The following is a 21,683-nucleotide window of genomic DNA, read 5'->3' as shown; positions in this document are numbered from 1 at the left end:
CAGAAACAGTGACAGGGTACAGCTGCAGCCCAAACCTTCCCTTCCTTCTCAGTACTAGTCCGTGCCCTTCCTGTGTTTCTGGGAAGTCTCCCTGCTCTGTTGATTGCAGATTACATGCGGATGAGTCACTCTTTCTCTCTCTGCAGTGGGGCAGATATGAACGGGGAGCAGAGGAGAAAGAAAGGGACTGAGAGACGGGGAACATGGCTGAAGATATCATCTACACTAGCAAAGGAATTTCCACAGTCCCAGGACGGAAAGAGAGCCCACATCCAGCGAAGCCAGGACAACCTCACAGTGCGTAAAGCCAATGTACTGTCTGTCTGCTGCACTGGAACACTGTGATACTGTCTGTCTGCTGCACTGTAACACTGTGATACTGCCTGCTGCACTGGAACACTGTGATACTGTCTGTCTGCTGCACTGGAACACTGTGATACTGTCTGTCTGCTGCACTGTAACACTGTGATACTGCCTGCTGCACTGGAGCACTGTGATACTGTCTGTCTGCTGCACTGGAACACTGAGATACTGTCTGTCTGCTGCACTGGAACACTGTGACACTGTCTGTCTGCTGCACTGTAACACTGTGAGACTGTCTGTCTGCTGCACTGTAACACTGTGATACTGTCTGTCTGCTGCACTGTAACACTGTGATACTGCCTGCTGCACTGGAGCACTGTGATACTGTCTGTCTGCTGCACTGGAACACTGTGATGCTGTCTGTCTGCTGCACTGTGATACTGTCTGTCTGCTGCACTGGAACACTGTGACACTGTCTGCTGCACTGTGACACTGTCTGTCTGCTGCATGAACACTGAACGTGCTGAAGCCTTCTTATTGTTGTGAGTAATAATGAACAGAGTGTATAAATATGACATATAGCTGTTAATGTTGCTTGAAAAAGTTTTAGGATAACCAGTTGTGATTATAACATTCGTGTTTCCACTTCTGTTATTTAATCACAATAATCGATAAAGACTCCACTTGCTCGTGGTCATACTGGGTGATGAGGAGGACGATGTTTGAGGTTCAAACTGAAATCAAGAGCACTGTGTCTTATTGTCCCTTTTTCTCTCAATCCCAGTGCCATGACCACTGACTGTATAGCAGGAAATATGTGTGTATTCATCTCCCTTTCTCTCTCTCTTCCTCCAGCCTGGTGCAGAAAATTTACCATCCATGTCCTAGGAGTCATAGTGTGTGTAGTCTTGATCACACTTATTGTCCTGGTGATAGACTGTAAGTCACATAGTTTCTAATGTAATAGTCCCTATCTGTATGAACAACAGATAACACTGTGAGTGTGTGAGAGTAGTCTAGCAATTTTTACCTCCCCACTACACTGTAATTTGAAACGAATAGTTGTTTGTTTTTTTTAGGAATTAATTTACTAAATACCAACGGCAATGATAAACCTGTTCATACTGTAGCAATTCTAAGAGATCTGTGTTCCCCAGCCCTGGTCCCGGAGAGCCCCACTCCTGTTACTACAGGGGCCTCCAATACTGGTCCCGGAGAGCCCCAGTCCAGTTAGTTATAGGTACCTGGTAAGATATTAAAGAACCAAGCAAGTGCTACGATTAGGGCAGTTTGGTCTTAGTCCTAAATTATCTTTAAATTACTTAATTTAACAAATTGCTTCTTTTATTGATCACAATGGAATAGGTCTATATTTTTAGAAACCGGTGACGGATTGGTGCAGGGCTGGAGACTCCTGATCTCATCAGTATCAGAAGATATCCAACCCTTTGATTGGCGAACAGACCAGATATTCTGCCTTTTAGAATTCCTCTTTAAAATGAATACAGTTGTCTGCCCGAATCCAGAAACAATCCATCCTGGAATATCCAAGATTATATACCCTGAAAAATGACCTAGATTTAATCACTTCTGTGAGCTGTCCTTACCTGTCGCCAACACCTCGAGTTCCCCATAGCGCAGAGGGAGAGACAGTTCAATGTCTTGACGTGACTTCCCAGGGGTGTGACCTGCAGGGGCAAGAAAGGAGAAGCAACTGAAGGGAGCCAAGACGAAGCTGGAGGAGGCAGGAACAAAGCTGGAGAAACTAGGGGAAGAAGCGAAGAAGCTCCAGAATTACGCTGAGAGATACAGGGATGAAACTGAGAGACAGAGGAATGAAATGGTGAGACAGCTGGACGAAGTAGAAAGGCTGAGGAATGAAATGGTGAGACAGCTGGACGAAGCAGAAAGGCTGAGGAATGAAACGGTGAGACAGCTGGACGAAGTAGAAAGGCGGAGGAATGAAACGGTGAGACAGCTGGACAAAGCAGAAAGGCGGAGGAATGAAGCAGTGAGACAGCTGGACGAAGCAGAAAGGCGGAGGAATGAAGCAGTGAGACAGCTGGACGAAGCAGAAAGGCGGAGGAATGAAACGGTGAGACAGCTGGACGAAGCAGAAAGGCGGAGGGATGAAGCAGTAAGACAGCTGGACAAAGCAGAAAGGCTGAGGGATGAAGCAGAGAGACGCAGGAAGGAGCTGATGTCATTCTTCTGCATCGATCCTTCCACTAGGGGCAGAAGTAAGTGAGTGATCGTACAGGAGAGAGGGGAGTCCCTTGACAGGGGGTGAGGAGGTTAGTCGACCCACGCAGCCCATGAGACAGTCAGTAGTTCAGTGATCATCCAGTCATGCAGTTGGTTCTTGAAATAAGCCAGACTATCAGCTTCAGCAAAATGGCTGGGCAGCTTGTTCCAGACTCCCATAATCCAATGGGCGAAGAAGTGTTCTTGGTTTTAGATGCATAGCAGTACTTACCTCTCGCGTCCTCTGGTTCGTGTTTGACTTCATCACAGTGATCGAAAAACAGGATCTTGAGTCAGATCTTGTCCATTTCTCACTGTAAGCACATGAGCCTTTTCCAAAATCCTTTAATAGCAGTGGTGAGTAGGGAGAAGACACTGTGTGGACATAACACCTTAAAAAAACAGGCTGTATTCTGTGTAAATACTTCACATGAGCTTTCACATCATAAGACCTCAGAACTTTGCAGCGTTTCTGCTAGGTATCTTGATGTCTGCGTTATGAGCAAATGAGCTCCACGCTCTCATTCTGCAGTCCTCCTGGCTGTTTGGGGCTTGTTTCTATCAAGTTAAAAGAGATTTATTTTGAATATCGACGTCTGTGAATTTGTTGGTCTTGTCTGTAAGATATCTGTACAGAAGAAAGTCATGATGAATCCTTGATACTCCCATGATGTATTAATCTGGGTGATTTCCTGTGTGTCTGTCTGTACAGAGGAGCAGTGCTGCCCAGAGGGATGGAGGGAGGGAGACAGTGGAAGATGTTACTACATCTCTACACACCAGAGATCCTGGGAGTCTGCGAGTCAGTTCTGTTCATTGTTGGGAGCTCAGCTGGTGACAGTCAATGACAAGAGAGAACTGTTGAGATGAGTCAGACAGACAGGGGCAAGAAAATGATATTTTTGTCTAGTTTTTAACAGGAACAGGACAATGATCTCCACACTCCCAGGGTCAAGACAGTGATGTCCACAGTCCCAGGATCAGGGCAGTGAGATCTCCACACTCCCAGGTTCAGGACAGTGAGATCTCCACACTCCCAGGATCAGGGCAGTTAGATCTCCACACTCCCAGGGTCAGGACGGTGAGATCTCCACTCTCCCAGGGTCAGGACAGTGAGATCTCCACTCTCCCAGGTTCAGGACAGTGAGATCCCCACACTCCCAGGGTCAGGACAGTGAGATTGACACACTCCCAGGATCAGGACAGTGAGATCTCCACACTCCCAGGATCAGGGCAGTGAGATCTCCACTCTCCCAGGGTCAGGACAGTGAGATCCCCACACTCCCAGGGTCAGGACAGTGAGATTGCCACACTCCCAGGTCAGGACAGTGAGATCTCCACTCTCCCAGATGAAGGGTGACCTGGGGTCCAGCTGGACTGACTGGTGGGGTCCAGGGTGAGCTGACCTGCTCTGTCTCTCTCTGCAGGAGGTCCTGAGGGGTCTTGTTAATCCTGTTAGTTACTGGATCGGCCTGAGTCGGGAGAAGACCTCATCCAGTTGGAAATGGGTTGAAGGAGGAACTCTGAACAGGGAAGTGTAAGTGTGCTGCAAGGTCAGATAGACCTTTCCTGCCAGCTGTTCAGTCTTTGCCATTGAAGATGGAAATTAACTCCAGATGTCTTGGATCTCTTGGATGTGGTCTTTCTGGCCCAGTGTCTGTTGATTCTCAGGGCATCCAATGGGTTGATCAGAGAAACAGTTCCTCCAGCCTGTCAGTGTGGGACACTCCCTTCAGACTAAAGAGACTCGGTTCCTCCAGCCTGTCAGTGTGGGACACTCCCTTCAGACTAAAGAGACTCAGTTCATCCAGCTTGTCAGTGTGGGACACCCCCTTCAGACTAAAGAGACTCAGTTCCTTCAGCCTGTCAGTGTGAGACACTGCCTTCAGACTAAAGAGACTTAGTACCTTAGACTTAGTGTGGCGAGATACCATCACAAGACCTGCAATCTGTATTTGTAGATTTCTATTAACCCATTTCTATTTACCTATTTGTTGCAAGAAAAATAAAACACATACTAACCTCTATTTCCCAGCAGTGGTTATGACAAGGGCTTGGAAACAGCTGTAGACACTCATTTGTTGGTGTTTCAAACCATGTTTGAGTTAACTTCACACACGCCAGCTTTACACACTAAAACCACATTCAAGTTCTAACTAATTCTAACTAGAGTTTATTGGGACTCTGGTTCAATCTTGAATGGAAGCTGGTGGTCTGTCCGCACAGTGCCCTCTTGTGTCTGGGTGACTTACTTCATCCCTTTATCACAACAGACTAAAGACACTTATCTTCCATTACTTAGTTCTCCTACAATATTATATATTTTAAGAAATTGAAAATATAAGAAGCTAGCACTCCATTTTTGGAAAAAACAGATGTTCTTAATGTTTTTTGTCTTGTTTTTGAGGTATGATATTATAGTCACTTCATTTTGGCTTAACTCCAGCTTATTAGACCATTATTTGGAGTTCAGTCCAGGCCATTTCTGTGAATGATTGATCCATTAGAGTCTCACTGAATCACTGCATAAACAGGTGTCTAATAATATGATGGTTCTTGTCAGTGTCAGATGTATTTTGTCAGTGAGCTGCAGAGGGAGAGGTGGCCTCAAGGTGGCGCTGTAGGCACCGTGTGATCGGAATGACTCAGTAACTCTGCTCATCTCCTCTCTCGTAGGGGCACAATTATCAACAACATTCTGAGAGGGAATTGTGCCCAAGGATACTGGAGTGACTCTGACCTCCTTTTCCATCCTGCGGACTGCAACAAGGAATATGTGTGGATCTGTGAGGGGGGGGCTCACTTTACTGATCACAGAACGATCCCCCGCCAGTGGTGTGAGATGCGGAGAAAAAAAGAGTGACTGTGAGGGACTGAGAGTGTACAAGTGACTACCAGTGCGAGGCTGTGTCCTCTGCTCCCGAGGTTTCACCCTGCTGGACGCAGAAGAGTGAGCAAACACTGACCCCAGGACAGCTCCCCAAGAGCTCTGAGACTCCAACAGCCCCCGCTGAGGAACGGATCCAACGACTTCAGGAACTATCCTCCCCTCTCCCAATCAGACGTCGTGCATGGGGCTGCCCAGGCCACAAGAACTATGAAGCACAACTTTCCTAATGTGCTGAATGGCTTCTGAAAGAGTTGGCATTCATGTGGAATAAGCAGGCAGCGACCTCAGATTTGAGTTTTCAGATGTTCATTTTATAGTCATTTCCCGTTTCAACAAACCTTGGGCTCTTTCTTTGCAGGCTTGTAAAAACTCATAACACCTTTTGCTGTTGCTTTAACAAAACAGCTGAAGCAGCGTTTCTGCGGTCAATTCTCCTTCGCTGTGCTTTCGAGTCAGTGAAAAGAATGGCGAGTGCTGCCCTCTAGTGGGCGGGTGCCAGCAGTGCTTTTCCAGGTGATCTGGATCTCTTGGAGCCGAGGCAGGGCTGCAGGCGGGATGGGGAGAGAGTTTAGAGGTATTGACGCTCCCCTACGCCATATTTATGCTTGTATTTAAGGCATCAAGCAAGAAGGCTGGTCTTGTCCACATCAAGCAGCGACACGAGAGCTGCGATTTCTTGAGTTCGCTGTCCAGCACAGAGCAAGATGTGGACAGTGGGATCTCAAGTGAAAGAGCAAAGGGAGGCTCATAAAGATGACAACAGCAGGACACGGAAGAGGCACCAAGGAGCAGTAGAAACACAATCTGGCTTCAGCCACTGACTGGACCACCCGGGTCCAGGGTGACCACGTCCAGGGTGTTTAGGCCCTTTTTAGTCCATGACTCTAAGCCCAGGCAGCACATTGGCGTAGGGGCTAGCATGGCTGCATGGCTGTGTTGTGTGCAGTGGGGCCCCCTGAGTTCCATTCTGGCTCTGGGGGGTGCTGTCTCTGTGGAGTTTGCATGTTCTCCCCCATCTTTGTGTGTCTGCCCTGTGATGACCTGGTGTCCTGCCCAGGATGGACCCTGCCTTGAGCCCCTTGCTTGCTGGGACAGACTCCAGCTCCCCCGTGACCCTGAAGTTAGAGGACAGATGGACTCAGACCTCCCCCCCCCCCCCACTTAAATGTCTGAGTACTTTTCAAATAGCAAGGAGTATGACGGGTGAAGCACAATTAAGCAATCGATTAATTACACCCGGCTATGTAATGCACAGCTCAGATCTGAACAAAAAACAGAAGATTCGGGGCCCGCCAGGACCTGGGTCTGACAGCGCCATACTGGATCCAAGTCCTTTTCGAGCCTCTGTCTGTGAACAACACCTTTCATAATTCCCAGACTGAAAGACAGAGAGGACCGGCACTGAACGACAGACACCTCTACCGCCCCCTGCAGGAGACCCAGGGAGAGAAGGACACGGACTCAGCTGGGGAGTAAAGAAGAATGCAATGCACACGGCTGCCTTTTACTGATGAATTTATTGATCTGTAAATGTCAATACATAATAAAGAGTAAATCACCACGATAAGATACTCATTTGAAAGAAAACGCTCCAAACTGATTATGCCACTGTGAATCTGCAAAGTGTGTTTTTATTAGTTTGGTTAATATGCTGCGATTACATCCTCAGAATAGTGAACGGTTTCCCTTTGTGCTCATGGCTTGCCTCTGTAATCATCACAGGTTTTAAAACTACAACTCCCATGGTGTGTCTGGAAGTTGACCTTTAAGGACTACAAAGCAAGGCCTCATGGGACATGCAACAGCGCAAATCTCATTTCCCTTTTTAGATCAGGTCTGGGAGATAAGTGCAGAGACGTGCAGACTATACTTCCCACAGTGCACATGACGCAAAGGTCAATTTAATGAAGATGGTCATTTATTATGACAAACATAGCAAAGATGCTAATTTGAAAAAAAAACAGTCACTTTGACATAGTGGTTAAATTTTGGCAGAAACACTATAAAAAATTCAACGCCTCTTATTTCATATTCAATGATCATTCTCTTTCAAGAAAAAACAGCAATACCCATAGTGCACTTCATCCTTCAAGGCAAACCTGCGAAAGGCCTCATGGGAAATGAAGTCCTTCAATTTTCTTACACTGAAGTTTAGTAAAAGTTTTAACACCTATTATCAAATCACAAAATGTTAAGATCATAACCCAGTACATTAAGCATTTTCTTAAAAAATCAGTTTTGTAATGGCAGTGAGCAGACAAAGATCTATTGTTTGTATTACTGTGTAAGTGCTGAGATTTGATAATTGTTGATAAGTGCTGAGATTTGAGCAGTATAAAGTGAAACTTTATTCATTAGGATTTCATTACTGTAAGTTCTCTTTTTGCTTTCAAGGCACTTTCATGCAAAACAAAAACTACAACTTCCAAAATGCGTTAGTATTCCTCACTCATCGGCTTCTATGGAGCTGGGAGTGCAAGGCCCCATGGGATATGAAGTCTGTGTCCCTCCGTTGAGATACCACAGCTCCTAAGGTGCTTGGGGACAAGGTGAATCCCAGCTGGCCATAGGATGGCGAGGACACAGGCTCATGGGAGATGTAGTCTCTGCTTGCACCTTCTAACACCACGCCACCAGAACAGAGATGCAAAGCTGGACTGACAAATGTAGAAAGAGAGAGAAAAGCAGATGAAGAGACCAAAGCACAGCACAGAAGCGGACACAGGGCAGACAAGGAGATTGACAAGGAACACACAAGCAGAAAGACTGACCACAGTTCACCCAGCTGGGGACTCTCATCTTTCTCCCCTTCCCCAGTTCAGATGGGCTTCCACTCACTATCTAGACTCTTCTGTTCTACAATCCTTCCAGGTAACTACTAGGAGCACCTCAATCTGCTGTCTTTCAGGAGTAACATCACTCACAAGGAGGGGCACGATCTGCTGTCCTTCAGAGTAACGTCACTCACAAGGAGGGGCATGATCTGCTGTCCTTCAGGGTAACGTTACTCAAAGGGAGGGGCATGATCTGCTGTCCTTCAGGGTAACGTTACTCACAGGGAGGGGCACGATCTGCTGTCCTTCGGGGTAACATCATTCACAAGGAGGGGCACAATCTGCTGTCCTTCAGAGTAACGTCACTCACAAGGAGGGGCACGATCTGCTGTCCTTCAGGGTAACGTTACTCACAGGGAGGGGCACGATCTGCTGTCCTTCAGGGTAACATCACTCACAAGGAGGGGCACGATCTGCTGTCCTTCAGGGTAACGTTACTCACAGGGAGGGGCACGATCTGCTGTCCTTCAGGGTAACATCACTCACAAGGAGGGGCACGATCTGCTGTCCTTCAGAGTAACGTCACTCACAAGGAGGGGCACGATCTGCTGTCCTTCAGAGTAACGTTACTCACAGGGAGGGCCATGATCTGCTGTCCTTCGGCTGTGGGAATTTGTACTGGCAAAATCATTTTCAGAAATAGAAACTCACATTCTTTGTATACCCCCGAGTTCTGGATTGGGGATTCTTCAACAAGCTGGATCCCCTCTACACCCTCAATATGAGCCCAGAGGAGACGGTGACCACGCCCACACCTGCTCTGTCCTCATTCGCCTCTTGTTCACATGTACCTCCACCTATGAGTACAGGATGGCCGAGGACACGTTCCCCTGCCCTGCTCGGTCAAATGTGTACAGACAGGTCAGTTGTCTAGTTGGCCGAGGACAGTCTGAAACAGAGGCAGCCAGTCAGAACTGCAACAGAACTGCTAACGCAGAACAGCAGATGCCACGTGACCGGACAGACATTGACTACACAGCCGTTTAGACACGTAGAGACGGGGCAGGACACTGTCCGCCACAGGATCGCGGGGAAAACAAAGCAGTCGGACAGCAGGACAAGCAGAGGAGCTCCACCAGGGACACACCACTGGAGGGGCGGACAGAGGGCGAGAAAGGGGCACACCGGGCAGAGTGCAGGTGCTTCCCACCTGAGGAACAGACGCTTGGACACACACAGACAGACAGGAGCTGGAGAGAGTCAGAGGAGCAGTTCGCCAGCCTGCCCTCGCGCCCGCGCGCCCTCCCCTAGTTGCTGGGCAGGCGGGGGGTGTGCCGACACACCCGGAAGGCGTTGTACTCGCAGTTGGCGGTGCTCCAGTTGTGCCTGTTGTCATCGCGGCCCTTCAGGGCCACACAGCTCTCTCTGGAAGCAGCGAGGGTCTCTGCGTTGGCCCAGTACCTGCAGGCGCCCAGAGAGAGAGAGAGAGAGAGAGCACAGCATGAGAGAGGGCACACCAGCCTTAGAAAGGCCGACCCATTTATACCAACATGACTGAGCAGAGTCGCCCTTCGGACTGACTGCAGTCCTCGCCTTGTTGTGGGAAACTCTTCAACAGAGGAAGAGGAGGCAGAGGAATCATGTGCAGATTCATTCTATACAGTACAGACACCTGGGATATAGAAGACAGTCCTGTGCAGATCCAGTCTGGATTGAGCTCAATCTACACAGTAACAGCGCTGGGACTGTCCTGCAGGACAAACACACTGCTGGGGTTTCCCAGCTCTTATATACAGTGTAGCTGCGTGGGATACAGGAGACAGTCCTGTTCTTGATGTCTTGATGCACACAGCAACACAGAGCTGGGCTGGACCCCCAGAACAGACAAGCTGCCAAAGTTGTCTAACCCTTTTTATACAGTGATGAAGCCAGTTCGGAGAGGGGGGTTATTAGGAGGCCATGAACAGAAGACCACAGTGAAAGCCGAGTCCTAAGAAATCAATCCACGGTCTTTCGGCAGAACGCGCCGTTAGAAAACAAGAGTCGCTGCTACTCTGCATGAGGATCTGCACCTCTGGCCATAAAAAAAGCTCCAGATTTTTCACAAGCGCAGGAGCCAGGACTCCCATGTCTTGCACTTCAGTGTAAGTGAATGCATTTGTGGTTGTCTTTAAGAACCTTTGGTTCATGACACATACCAGCCTGTCAGGTGCGAACAGAATATCCTGATCTATAGCCTCCCTGTTTGTTTACCTTTCTTTAGCACTTCCCCACTTTGTCCAGATGATTGTTAACCACCATGTAAACACTTCAGTCCTGCTCATAAGCCCTTCTTCACAAGCACTTCCCCATTTCGGATTTATTCTTTTATTCTTTTACTACCCGCCTGCCCTTGTCTGGTTTTGACCTCATCTGCTGCTGTTTGCGCAGGTCTAAACCCTTTCCAGTGTCATTTGCTGCCTCTACAGTGTTTGCAGAGCCTCCTAATTTACCTTCACCAGCAGCTAGATCCCCCTGCAGCTCTGGAGCTCAGCAGTGTGAGCCTGGCCAGTCCCCGGTTGGGAGACTCCTGGGAAAGCCAAGGTTGCTGCTGGAAGAGGTGTTAGTGGGACCAGTAGGGGGTGCTCACTCTGCAGTCTGTGTGGGTCCTAATGCCCCAGTATATTGACGGGACACAGAACTGTAAAAAGGGCACCGCCCTTCGGATGAGACATAAAACTGAGGTCCAGACACTATGTGGTTATAGCTGCTGGACAACATGGTGACGATCTCCAGCCAACGCCTCTGTCCATGGTGCTGAAAAGTAACTATTACTGTATCTTTATCCCTATCAAAGACCTCGACACACTGCCTCTGTCCATGGTCCTGAACAGTTACTATTACCGTATAATTATCATTGTCCAATATGTCCATCCACTGACTCTGTCCATGGTGCTGAACAGTCCACTACACTGAGGGTCAGTAAAAAGTAGGCACTCCTTTATCATTAAGTTACTAGTAATCCCACATGATTAAAAAAAAGAATCCATCCATCTTGAACTCGTAATCCAATACCAGGTCACAGGAAAGCCAGAGCCTATCCAAGCCAGCAGTGCATGCAAAACACAGGGACACCCTGGACAGGGCAGACACTGGACAGGGCTTGATCGTCCCAGAAATACATTTCCCTACTTGGATGGACTGTGGGAAGAAACTGGAGCCTCTGAAGGACATGCAAACGGGGGGGACCATACAAACTCCACACAGACAGCACCGCAGGTCTGGCATTGAACCCAGGGCTCCAGCTCTGCGAGGCAGCAAAGCTAACCACTGTGCCAGTATGCCAGGTTGTGGCTCGCCCCTGCAGCCCTGAAGTGGATGATGAAGCTTAGAAAGTGGATGGAAGGAAAATCTGTTGCCCTTCACCCAGGTCCAGTGGACACAAGTCCTTCCGCTTCTGTCCAAGGAACTGAACAATAACCCTTTCATCTGGTGGACTGACCGCACAGAAGCTGTCCACAATGGCTCAGCCCAGGAGCTGAAGAGCAATCCCTCTATTACTCACCAGCTGTACAGAACCTCACAACCACTGTCCACTGTCCAACTATATGTTGTCTGAAACACACCGACTGAAGACCACTAAACTGCCATTGTCCATCTTCTGTCCATCCATGATGGAGTTTAATGATGGAGATGAAATCTGGCTGCACTGTCACGTTGACCCTGGTGTGAGGCGGGAGTGTCCTACCCCACAGTCAGTTTGTCTCCGTTGATCCAGGCCCAGGTCCCTGAGCTGTCGCGTTGCAGTCCGATCCAATAGAACAGAGTCCCCTTCTTAGTCACAAAGTCCTGCAGTCACGGAGAGGAGGAGACAGAGGAGAGACCGGGTGAAAAGCATGAGATAACAGGAGCTCCTGTGTTTCTGGGTGTGTCCTATGTGTGTGTCCCCTGCGTGTGTCCTGTTGAGTGTGTCCTGTCCTGCATGCGTGTCCTGTTGTGCTCTCATGCGTGTCCTGCATCCCATGTGTGTGTCCTGTCCACGTGTCCTGTCGTGTGTGTCCTGTGTCCCGAGTGTGTGTCTTGTCCATGTGTCCTGTGTCCTGAATGCGACTTGTCCACGTGTCCTGTTGTGTGTGTCCCGTGTGCATGTCCTGTGCATGTGTCCTCTTGGGCTTGTTGTGTGTCCTGTGTGCGTGTCCTGTTATGTGTGTCCTGTGTCCTGTGTCCCGTGTGCGTGTCCTGTGTCCCGTGTCCTGTGTCCCGCGCACACGCAGCGAGCTCACCCCCGTGTCCACTCACCTGCACCTTCTCGCTCGCAATGACAAGCAGCTCGGCCTTCTGCCGGCTGCAGTCCTCCACGCTCTCCTGCCAGGTCAGCCGGTCCCTGGAGAAGAAGTAGCAGGAGCCGTCGAAGAACAGCCAGCCCTTCTTGCACAGATGGCACAGGCCCCCTGCAGCGACAGGACACCCGCGCCGTTGGAGCTGAGACGCCCAGTCTACCCACACGCGGCTGGACAGCCTCAGACCAACAACCGACCACCTACCAGACCGGCTGGGAGGCCCGAGAGATCTCCTCTCATTTCTAGACTTGCTGATCTTCCAGAGGGTGTGAGTGTATCAGTCAGCCAGTGTCCGAGGGTGTGAGTGTATCAGTGAGTCAGTGTCCAGAGGGTGTGAGTGTATCAGCTGGCCAGTGTCCAGAGGGTGTGAGTGTATCAGTGAGTCAGTGTCCAGAGGGTGTCAGTGTATCAGCTGGCCAGTGTCCAGAGGGTGTGAGTGTATCAGTGAGCCAGTGTCCAGAGGGTGTCAGTGTATCAGCTGGCCAGTGTCCAGAGGGTGTCAGTGTATCAGTGAGCCAGTGTGCAGAGGGTGTCAGTGTATCAGCTGGCCAGTGTCCAGAGGGTGTGAGTGTATCAGTGAGCCAGTGTCCAGAGGGTGTCAGTGTATCAGTGAGCCAGTGTCCAGAGGGTGTCAGTGTATCAGCTGGCCAGTGTCCAGAGGGTGTCAGTGTATCAGTGAGCCAGTGTCCAGAGGGTGTGAGTGTATCAGTGAGCCAGTGTCCAGAGGGTGTCAGTGTATCAGTGAGCCAGTGTCCAGAGGATGTGAGTGTATCAGCTGGCCAGTGTCCAGAGGGTGTGAGTGTATCAGTGAGCCAGTGTCCAGAGGGTGTCAGTGTATCAGCTGGCCAGTGTCCAGAGGGTGTGAGTGTATCAGCTGGCCAGTGTCCAGAGGGTGTGAGTGTATCAGTGAGCCAGTGTCCAGAGGGTGTGAGTGTATCAGTGAGCCAGTGTGCAGAGGGTGTGAGTGTATCAGCTGGCCAGTGTCCAGAGGGTGTCAGTGTATCAGTGAGCCAGTGTCCAGAGGGTGTGAGTGTATCAGCTGGCCAGTGTCCAGAGGGTGTGAGTGTATCAGTGAGCCAGTGTCCAGAGGGTGTCAGTGTATCAGCTGGCCAGTGTCCAGAGGGTGTGAGTGTATCAGCTGGCCAGTGTCCAGAGGGTGTCAGTGTATCAGCTGGCCAGTGTCCAGAGGGTGTCAGTGTATCAGTGAGCCAGTGTCCATAGGGTGTCAGTGTATCAGTGAGCCAGTGTCCAGAGGGTGTGAGTGTATCAGCTGGCCAGTGTCCAGAGGGTGTCAGTGTATCAGCTGGCCAGTGTCCAGAGGGTGTCAGTGTATCAGTGAGCCAGTGTCCAGAGGGTGTCAGTGTATCAGCTGGCCAGTGTCCAGAGGGTGTCAGTGTATCAGTGAGCCAGTGTCCAGAGGGTGTGAGTGTATCAGCTGGCCAGTGTCCAGAGGGTGTCAGTGTATCAGCTGGCCAGTGTCCAGAGGGTGTGAGTGTATCAGCTGGCCAGTGTCCAGAGGGTGTCAGTGTATCAGTGAGCCAGTGTCCAGAGGGTGTGAGTGTATCAGTGAGTCAGTGTCCAGAGGGTGTGAGTGTATCAGTGAGCCAGTGTCCAGAGGGTGTCAGTGTATCAGCTGGCCAGTGTCCAGAGGGTGTGAGTGTATCAGCTGGCCAGTGTCCAGAGGATGTGAGTGTATCAGTGAGTCAGTGTCCAGAGGGTGTGAGTGTATCAGTGAGCCAGTGTCCAGAGGGTGTCAGTGTATCAGCTGGCCAGTGTCCAGAGGGTGTCAGTGTATCAGCTGGCCAGTGTCCAGAGGGTGTCAGTGTATCAGCTGGCCAGTGTCCAGAGGGTGTCAGTGTATCAGTGAGTCAGTGTCCAGAGGGTGTCAGTGTATCAGTGAGCCAGTGTCCAGAGGGTGTGAGTGTATCAGTGAGCCAGTGTCCAGAGGGTGTCAGTGTATCAGTGAGCCAGTGTCCAGAGGGTGTCAGTGTATCAGCTGGCCAGTGTCCAGAGGGTGTGAGTGTATCAGTGAGTCAGTGTCCAGAGGGTGTGAGTGTATTAGCTGGCCAGTGTCCAGAGGGTGTGAGTGTATCAGCTGGCCAGTGTCCAGAGGGTGTGAGTGTATCAGTGAGTCAGTGTCCAGAGGGTGTGAGTGTATCAGCTGGCCAGTGTCCAGAGGGTGTGAGTGTATCAGCTGGCCAGTGTCCAGAGGGTGTGAGTGTATCAGTGAACCAGTGTCCAGAGGGTGTGAGTGTATCAGTGAGCCAGTGTCCAGAGGGTGTCAGTGTATCAGTGAGCCAGTGTCCAGAGGGTGTCAGTGTATCAGCTGGCCAGTGTCCAGAGGGTGTCAGTGTATCAATGAGTCAGTGTCCAGAGGGTGTGAGTGTATCAGCTGGCCAGTGTCCAGAGGGTGTCAGTGTATCAGCTGGCCAGTGTCCAGAGGGTGTCAGTGTATCAATGAGTCAGTGTCCAGAGGGTGTGAGTGTATCAGCTGGCCAGTGTCCAGAGGGTGTCAGTGTATCAGCTGGCCAGTGTCCAGAGGGTGTCAGTGTATCAGTGAGCCAGTGTCCAGAGGGTGTGAGTGTATCAGCTGGCCAGTGTCCAGAGGGTGTCAGTGTATCAGCTGGCCAGTGTCCAGAGGGTATGAGTGTATCAGTGAGCCAGTGTCCAGAGGGTGTCAGTGTATCAGTGAGCCAGTGTCCAGAGGGTGTCAGTGTATCAGCTGGCCAGTGTCCAGAGGGTGTCAGTGTATCAGCTGGCCAGTGTCCAGAGGGTGTCAGTGTATCAGTGAGTCAGTGTCCAGAGGGTGTCAGTGTATCAGTGAGCCAGTGTCCAGAGGGTGTGAGTGTATCAGTGAGCCAGTGTCCAGAGGGTGTCAGTGTATCAGCTGGCCAGTGTCCAGAGGGTGTGAGTGTATCAATGAGTCAGTGTCCAGAGGGTGTGAGTGTATCATCTGGCCAGTGTCCAGAGGGTGTGAGTGTATTAGCTGGCCAGTGTCCAGAGGGTGTGAGTGTATCAGCTGGCCAGTGTCCAGAGGGTGTCAGTGTATCAGTGAGTCAGTGTCCAGAGGGTGTGAGTGTATCAGCTGGCCAGTGTCCAGAGGGTGTCAGTGTATCAGTGAGTCAGTGTCCAGAGGGTGTGAGTGTATCAGTGAGTCAGTGTCCAGAGGGTGTCAGTGTATCAGCTGGCCAGTGTCCAGAGGGTGTCAGTGTATCAGTGAGCCAGTGTCCAGAGGGTGTGAGTGTATCAGTGAGCCAGTGTCCAGAGGGTGTGAGTGTATCAGCTGGCCAGTGTCCAGAGGGTGTCAGTGTATCAGCTGGCCAGTGTCCAGAGGGTGTCAGTGTATCAGTGAGCCAGTGTCCAGAGGGTGTGAGTGTATCAGCTGGCCAGTGTCCAGAGGGTGTCAGTGTATCAGTGAGCCAGTGTCCAGAGGGTGTGAGTGTATCAGCTGGCCAGTGTCCAGAGGGTGTGAGTGTATCAGCTGGCCAGTGTCCAGAGGGTGTGAGTGTATCAGTGAGCCAGTGTCCAGAGGGTGTGAGTGTATCAGCTGGCCAGTGTCCAGAGGGTGTCAGTGTATCAGTGAGCCAGTGTCCAGAGGGTGTGAGTGTATCAGCTGGCCAGTGTCCAGAGGGTGTCAGTGTATCAGTGAGCCAGTGTCCAGAGGGTGTGAGTGTATCAGCTGGCCAGTGTCCAGAGGGTGTCAGTGTATCAGTGAGCCAGTGTCCAGAGGGTGTGAGTGTATCAGCTGGCCAGTGTCCAGAGGGTGTCAGTGTTTCAGTGAGTCAGTGTCCAGAGGGTGTGAGTGTATCAGCTGGCCAGTGTCCAGAGGGTGTCAGTGTATCAGCTGGCCAGTGTCCAGAGGGTGTCAGTGTATCAGTGAGCCAGTGTCCAGAGGGTGTGAGTGTATCAGTGAGTCAGTGTCCAGAGGGTGTGAGTGTATCAGTGAGCCAGTGTCCAGAGGGTGTCAGTGTATCAGCTGGCCAGTGTCCAGAGGGTGTCAGTGTATCAGTGAGCCAGTGTCCAGAGGGTGTGAGTGTATCAGTGAGCCAGTGTCCAGAGGGTGTCAGTGTATCAGTGAGCCAGTGTCCAGAGGGTGTCAGTGTATCAATGAGTCAGTGTCCAGAGGGTGTCAGTGTATCAGCTGGCCAGTGTCCAGAGGGTGTCAGTGTATCAGTGAGCCAGTGTCCAGAGGGTGTGAGTGTATCAGCTGGCCAGTGTCCAGAGGGTGTCAGTGTATCAGTGAGCCAGTGTCCAGAGGGTGTGAGTGTATCAGCTGGCCAGTGTCCAGAGGGTGTGAGTGTATCAGCTGGCCAGTGTCCAGAGGGTGTCAGTGTATCAGTGAGCCAGTGTCCAGAGGGTGTCAGTGTATCAGTGAGCCAGTGTCCAGAGGGTGTCAGTGTATCAGCTGGCCAGTGTCCAGAGGGTGTCAGTGTATCAGCTGGCCAGTGTCCAGAGGGTGTCAGTGTATCAGTGAGTCAGTGTCCAGAGGGTGTGAGTGTATCAGCTGGCCAGTGTCCAGAGGGTGTGAGTGTATCAGCTGGCCAGTGTCCAGAGGGTGTCAGTGTATCAGCTGGCCAGTGTCCAGAGGGTGTGAGTGTATCAGTGAGCCAGTGTCCAGAGGGTGTGAGTGTATCAGCTGGCCAGTGTCCAGAGGGTGTCAGTGTATCAGTGAGCCAGTGTCCAGAGGGTGTCAGTGTATCAGCTGGCCAGTGTCCAGAGGGTGTGAGTGTATCAGTGAGCCAGTGTCCAGAGGGTGTGAGTGTATCAGCTGGCCAGTGTCCAGAGGGTGTCAGTGTATCAGTGAGCCAGTGTCCAGAGGGTGTGAGTGTATCAGCTGGCCAGTGTCCAGAGGGTGTCAGTGTTTCAGTGAGTCAGTGTCCAGAGGGTGTGAGTGTATCAGCTGGCCAGTGTCCAGAGGGTGTCAGTGTATCAGCTGGCCAGTGTCCAGAGGGTGTCAGTGTATCAGTGAGCCAGTGTCCAGAGGGTGTGAGTGTATCAGTGAGTCAGTGTCCAGAGGGTGTGAGTGTATCAGTGAGCCAGTGTCCAGAGGGTGTCAGTGTATCAGTGAGCCACTGTCCAGAGGGTGTGAGTGTATCAGCTGGCCAGTGTCCAGAGGGTGTCAGTGTATCAGCTGGCCAGTGTCAGTGTATTACCTTGGCAATCCATAACTGATCCATTGCCTGGCTGTTCGTTATCAGATGTCTTGCTGCTCGAGCGCTGAGTCATCAAGGTGATCTCATGCTGAGCCCCGGGGGAGGCGCACGGCTCTGGGTGCAGCGCTAATAGACAAGAAGAGGAATGAGGACAATCCTGCACCTATCAATACAGACGATCAGTTCTGTACTGTACCCAGTCCTGTGTGTATCAATGCAGGCGATCAGCTCTGTACCGTACCCAGTGCTGAGCGTATCAATGCACGTGATCAGCTCTGTACCATACCCAGTGCTGAGCGTATCAATGCAGGCGATCAGCTCTGTACCGTACCCAGCACTGTGTGCATCAATACAGGCGATCAGGTCCGCACTCACCCTTCACACACAGCCCAGCCACGGCGATGACCAGCAGCAGGCAGAGCACGCCCAGCCCCAGGGAGACTCTCCGAAACAGCGTCACCTTCTTCTCCAGCTCTGGGGGGGGGCAGAGAGGGGGTGAGCACAGGCACGGGGGGGCTTGTTCCACAGACAAACACAAGTTTAATACAAGTCTGCCCCCCCTCGCCCGCCAGGGGGACACAGGGGGCAGGGACACCCGGGATATTATTTGTCCTGCTGTTCTTTCCCGCTGCAGGGACACGGCGGACCCCAGTCTGACTCCGTGGGCGAGCGCTCCCCACGCCGGACGCTCCCCACGGCCCCGGCGTTTCTTAACGCATTCCGTCACGTGTCGAGAACTTCCGTCAATAACGTCCCAAAAGCTCCTCATTCTCGGCGTCGCAGAAGAGCTCGCCGGCAGTTTCTGCTCGTTGGTTCGTGCTGCTGAAATGCCACATGCGCCGTGTTTGCTTAACAGAAACCACCGCCGCAGAGATCGAAGGGACAGGTGCCGCAATTTGACTTGTCCCGACACAGCCGTTCCGATGACCTCTTGCACAACCAGCCGTGAAACACGCGTGTCAAGGCCTTTCAGTTTCTCTCCCGCGAAGCCCCGCCGTCTCTGCTGCCGTCACGACCCCCCCCCCCGAGCCGAAACCTCGCGCAACGGTCACTGAGCGACCTGCCGCGACCCTCGGCGGCCGACAGCGACCTTCGACATACAGACAGCAAGAACACTGACACTCGTGTCACAGGGCAGCTGAGGAGAAAGGTGGACATACACCGGCTTAGATCCAAGCTCACTATCGCCCGGCTCAGGAGCCGAGCAAAGTCACTTAAACATCAAACATGACGACGATCGCAGGTGTCTTCCAGCTCGCGTTTCAAGCAGCATTCTGGGAAAAAAAAACAACAAAAACAAGCCAAGATCCTGTCAGAGGAGCTGGTTTCCGCTCCGAGTGAGGGTCCAAGTGATCGAGACGCACACACACACACACACACACACACACACACACACATCTGGATTCATCCCGGGGCTCCGTTCAGGATTGGGGGGGAGGGGGGGACCTTCGGTGTGGAGCCTGCACGTTCCTCTCATGATGACTGCCGTCGCATCATCCAGGTGGGGCTGCACACTGGTGGTGGTGGAGGGGATCCCCATGACCTGTGAAGCGCTTTGAGCGGAGTTTCCAGAACAGCGCTATAGAAGTGTAAGAATTATTATTATTATTATTATTATTATCATCATCATCACCCAAGAACGGGCCCCCTCTCCCATTTCATCCCCCGTTGGTTTCTGCGTTAAAAGCCTCTGTTTGTCCTGGACGCGTTAGTGTAGGTCTGCCGATCAGGCTGTCGCCGCGGTCGGTTTGTTTTTGGACACCCGAAGGAGGCTCCGCGGCCCAGACGTGGCGCACTTCTTTTTCTTCTCTTTCCACGGCACGGAACGAACCTTCACTTCCAACCCCCAAACCAAGACACGCGAGGGAAAGGCGACCACGCCGGCTCCACCCCCCGCGATTGATACTCGCCAGACCACCCCCCGCGACCGGTGGAGCAGGACCAGGCGAAACGATAACAATGACATGCCCAGAAACAAAACGTCTGAATAGTAATAACAACAACAACGGCATAAAGAGTTTCCTCGTTGCGCTCGTTCCATCTGAACAAAGAGCGGCTTTCACGAGTGGGCGTGTCGCGGGATCAGGTTGCCCAAGCCCAATTCCCCGCGCCGCGCAACGCCGAGGTCTTAAACAATCGCCTATTCAGTGCCGACACGGTACAGAAACCGAAAACCGCGCCCGGTCTCCCCGTGAACACGATCCCTGCGCTTACGGGACAGGATCGGATACACCAGGAACTCGCACCAAAAACAGGCGACTTCCCGGTATCGCTTGGACTGCAGGTGCAGCTAAGATCGGTTAAACACACACACTCTCTCACACACACACCAGGGCGAGTCTTCCCAGAGGACACTTAACCTACCAAGCACGACTTTGAACTGTGGGTAGCCGGAGCGCTCCTAGACGACTCCCACACGCGAACACGAGGAGAACATGCAGACTCCACGCAGACAGTGCCCCAGCGCTGCCAGGCGCTCACGGCATGCACTGCGCGGCCGTACTGCCCTACACCCTGGTCTAGTCCTTAGTGGCAAACAGTGCCAGGCCCTATACGCCCATACAGAAATTCAAAAGCACGTGAATTCAATTTCTAGATGCGTCTGGGGCAGCTGTTTCACGTAACAGTGTAGAGAGCGACGATCGTCTTCCATTGTCTTTTGCAAGTTAATGAAAACCGAAGACAGGTGCCAGTGGCACGTCTTTACACAACGGGCGGTAGGAGGGTGGAACAAGCTGCCCAGCCTTGCTGCCTTCTCTCAAGGCCCAGTTAAGATCTTGGGATCAATTAATAACTGATCACCAAGGCGGGGCTCCTGTGGACTGTAACTGTGTGTTCTTGCGCGCCGAGTCGCTCTGACCTGGGAAATAACTCGATCTGGACTCGCGCGCACATCTGGGAGACTCCTGACGCCTTGACCGAGCGGGCGAAGAGGCTGCGGCCGCCGGATAGCTGCGGTTTGTTTCGAGTCACAAGTCTGGGATTTCATTTCACTTACAAAAACAAAACACAACGGTTCAGGTTCTACCGGGCCGGAGAGCTGGGAGCGAGCAGCCGGAAGTGAGACGCTTGTGGGCTTGATTGTGCCCAGACGAGCGGCAGTGCGGGTCACCAGGACACGAGTGTGAAGCACTGGACTAACGGGAAGATGTCACCGTGTCGCGTCCAGCTTGTAACGGTAATGAACACCCCCGGAGACTGGCGCTCACCCCTGTGTACTCAATGAACACCCCCAGGACACTGGCGCTCACCCCTGTGTACTCAAAGAACACCCCAGGAGACTGGCGCTCACCCCTGTGTACTCAAAGAACACCCCAGGAGACTGGCGCTCATCCCTGTGTACTCAAAGAACACCCCAGGAGACTGGCGCTCACCCCTGTGTACTCAAAGAACACCCCCAGGAGAAGGGGCCGCCAGGCATAACGAGAAAACGGGGGGGGGGGAGAGAAATTGGGAAGATCCGTCATATCTGGGAAGAGCGGCGTGTTAGCTTCTCCTTTCCCAAACCCGACTTGAAAGCTCAAACCTCCGGACCGACGTGGACTTCAGCACCCTGGTAATAAAGGTTTCATGGCGGGCGCATCCGTCTTGGGGTGACTCCAGAACGGGGCGCAGCTGGGGAATGATTAACTCGGGAGGCTGGAGGAGAAAGGACCGAGCCGTGTTGGCGGCCGCCGAGGTGAGGCAAGAGCGAACTGCTGAAACGGTGACCGAGGTCGTCATTTGTCGACTGCCCACAGTAAATGTTAATCATTCACTGCTGTCTCAGATCCCTTTCCAAATGTTGACCGAGGTTTCGGGCAAACAGTGCCTTTCAAATTCACTGGAAGGAAACTCACTTCCTTAAAGCTCACTTTTACGGGCAGAGGGGGGAGAGGAGATTTTCATACACCGCGCCGATAAGAAACGGTTTTCAATTCGTTATTATTTATTGCACTGGCCTCCTCGCCAGAGGAGGTTAAATGCTGCTGCGTGGGAGTGCGGTCAAAACGTAGAACAG

General features: G+C 51.8%; 2 protein-coding genes across 4 annotated transcripts in view; one reads left to right on the top strand and one right to left on the bottom strand.

Annotated features, from left to right (window-relative positions):
- The first annotated feature begins 137 nt into the window (after positions 1-137).
- LOC148816426 (uncharacterized) lies at positions 138-6,995 on the top strand. Its single transcript, XM_088939421.1, has 4 exons — positions 138-297; positions 1,159-2,543; positions 3,260-4,084; positions 5,224-6,995. The coding sequence occupies exons 2-3, from the start codon at positions 2,144-2,146 to the stop codon at positions 3,415-3,417; spliced, it is 558 nt and encodes a 185-aa protein (XP_088795547.1). The 5' UTR covers positions 138-297; positions 1,159-2,143; the 3' UTR covers positions 3,418-4,084; positions 5,224-6,995.
- The window catches only part of LOC148816425 (natural killer cells antigen CD94), a 27,270-nt gene continuing 12,522 nt past the window's right edge, over positions 6,936-21,683 (bottom strand). For all 3 annotated transcript variants that reach the window (XM_088939420.1, XM_088939418.1, XM_088939417.1), the window contains 5 exons: positions 18,059-18,157; positions 17,684-17,809; positions 12,490-12,641; positions 11,939-12,039; positions 6,936-9,672 (listed from right to left, as the gene is read on the bottom strand). In XM_088939420.1, coding sequence (XP_088795546.1) covers positions 9,519-9,672; positions 11,939-12,039; positions 12,490-12,641; positions 17,684-17,809; positions 18,059-18,157 — 632 coding nt within the window. In that variant the 3' untranslated portion in view covers positions 6,936-9,518. The remainder of the gene's footprint in view (positions 9,673-11,938; positions 12,040-12,489; positions 12,642-17,683; positions 17,810-18,058; positions 18,158-21,683) is intronic.

Source organism: Atractosteus spatula, chromosome 22 (genome assembly GCF_055471065.1).
Source record: "Atractosteus spatula isolate fAtrSpa1 chromosome 22, fAtrSpa1.hap1, whole genome shotgun sequence".
Classification (NCBI taxonomy): domain Eukaryota; kingdom Metazoa; phylum Chordata; class Actinopteri; order Semionotiformes; family Lepisosteidae; genus Atractosteus; species Atractosteus spatula.
The sequence above is the reverse complement of the archived record's forward strand: the minus strand, read 5'-3'. Positions and strand labels throughout refer to the sequence as shown.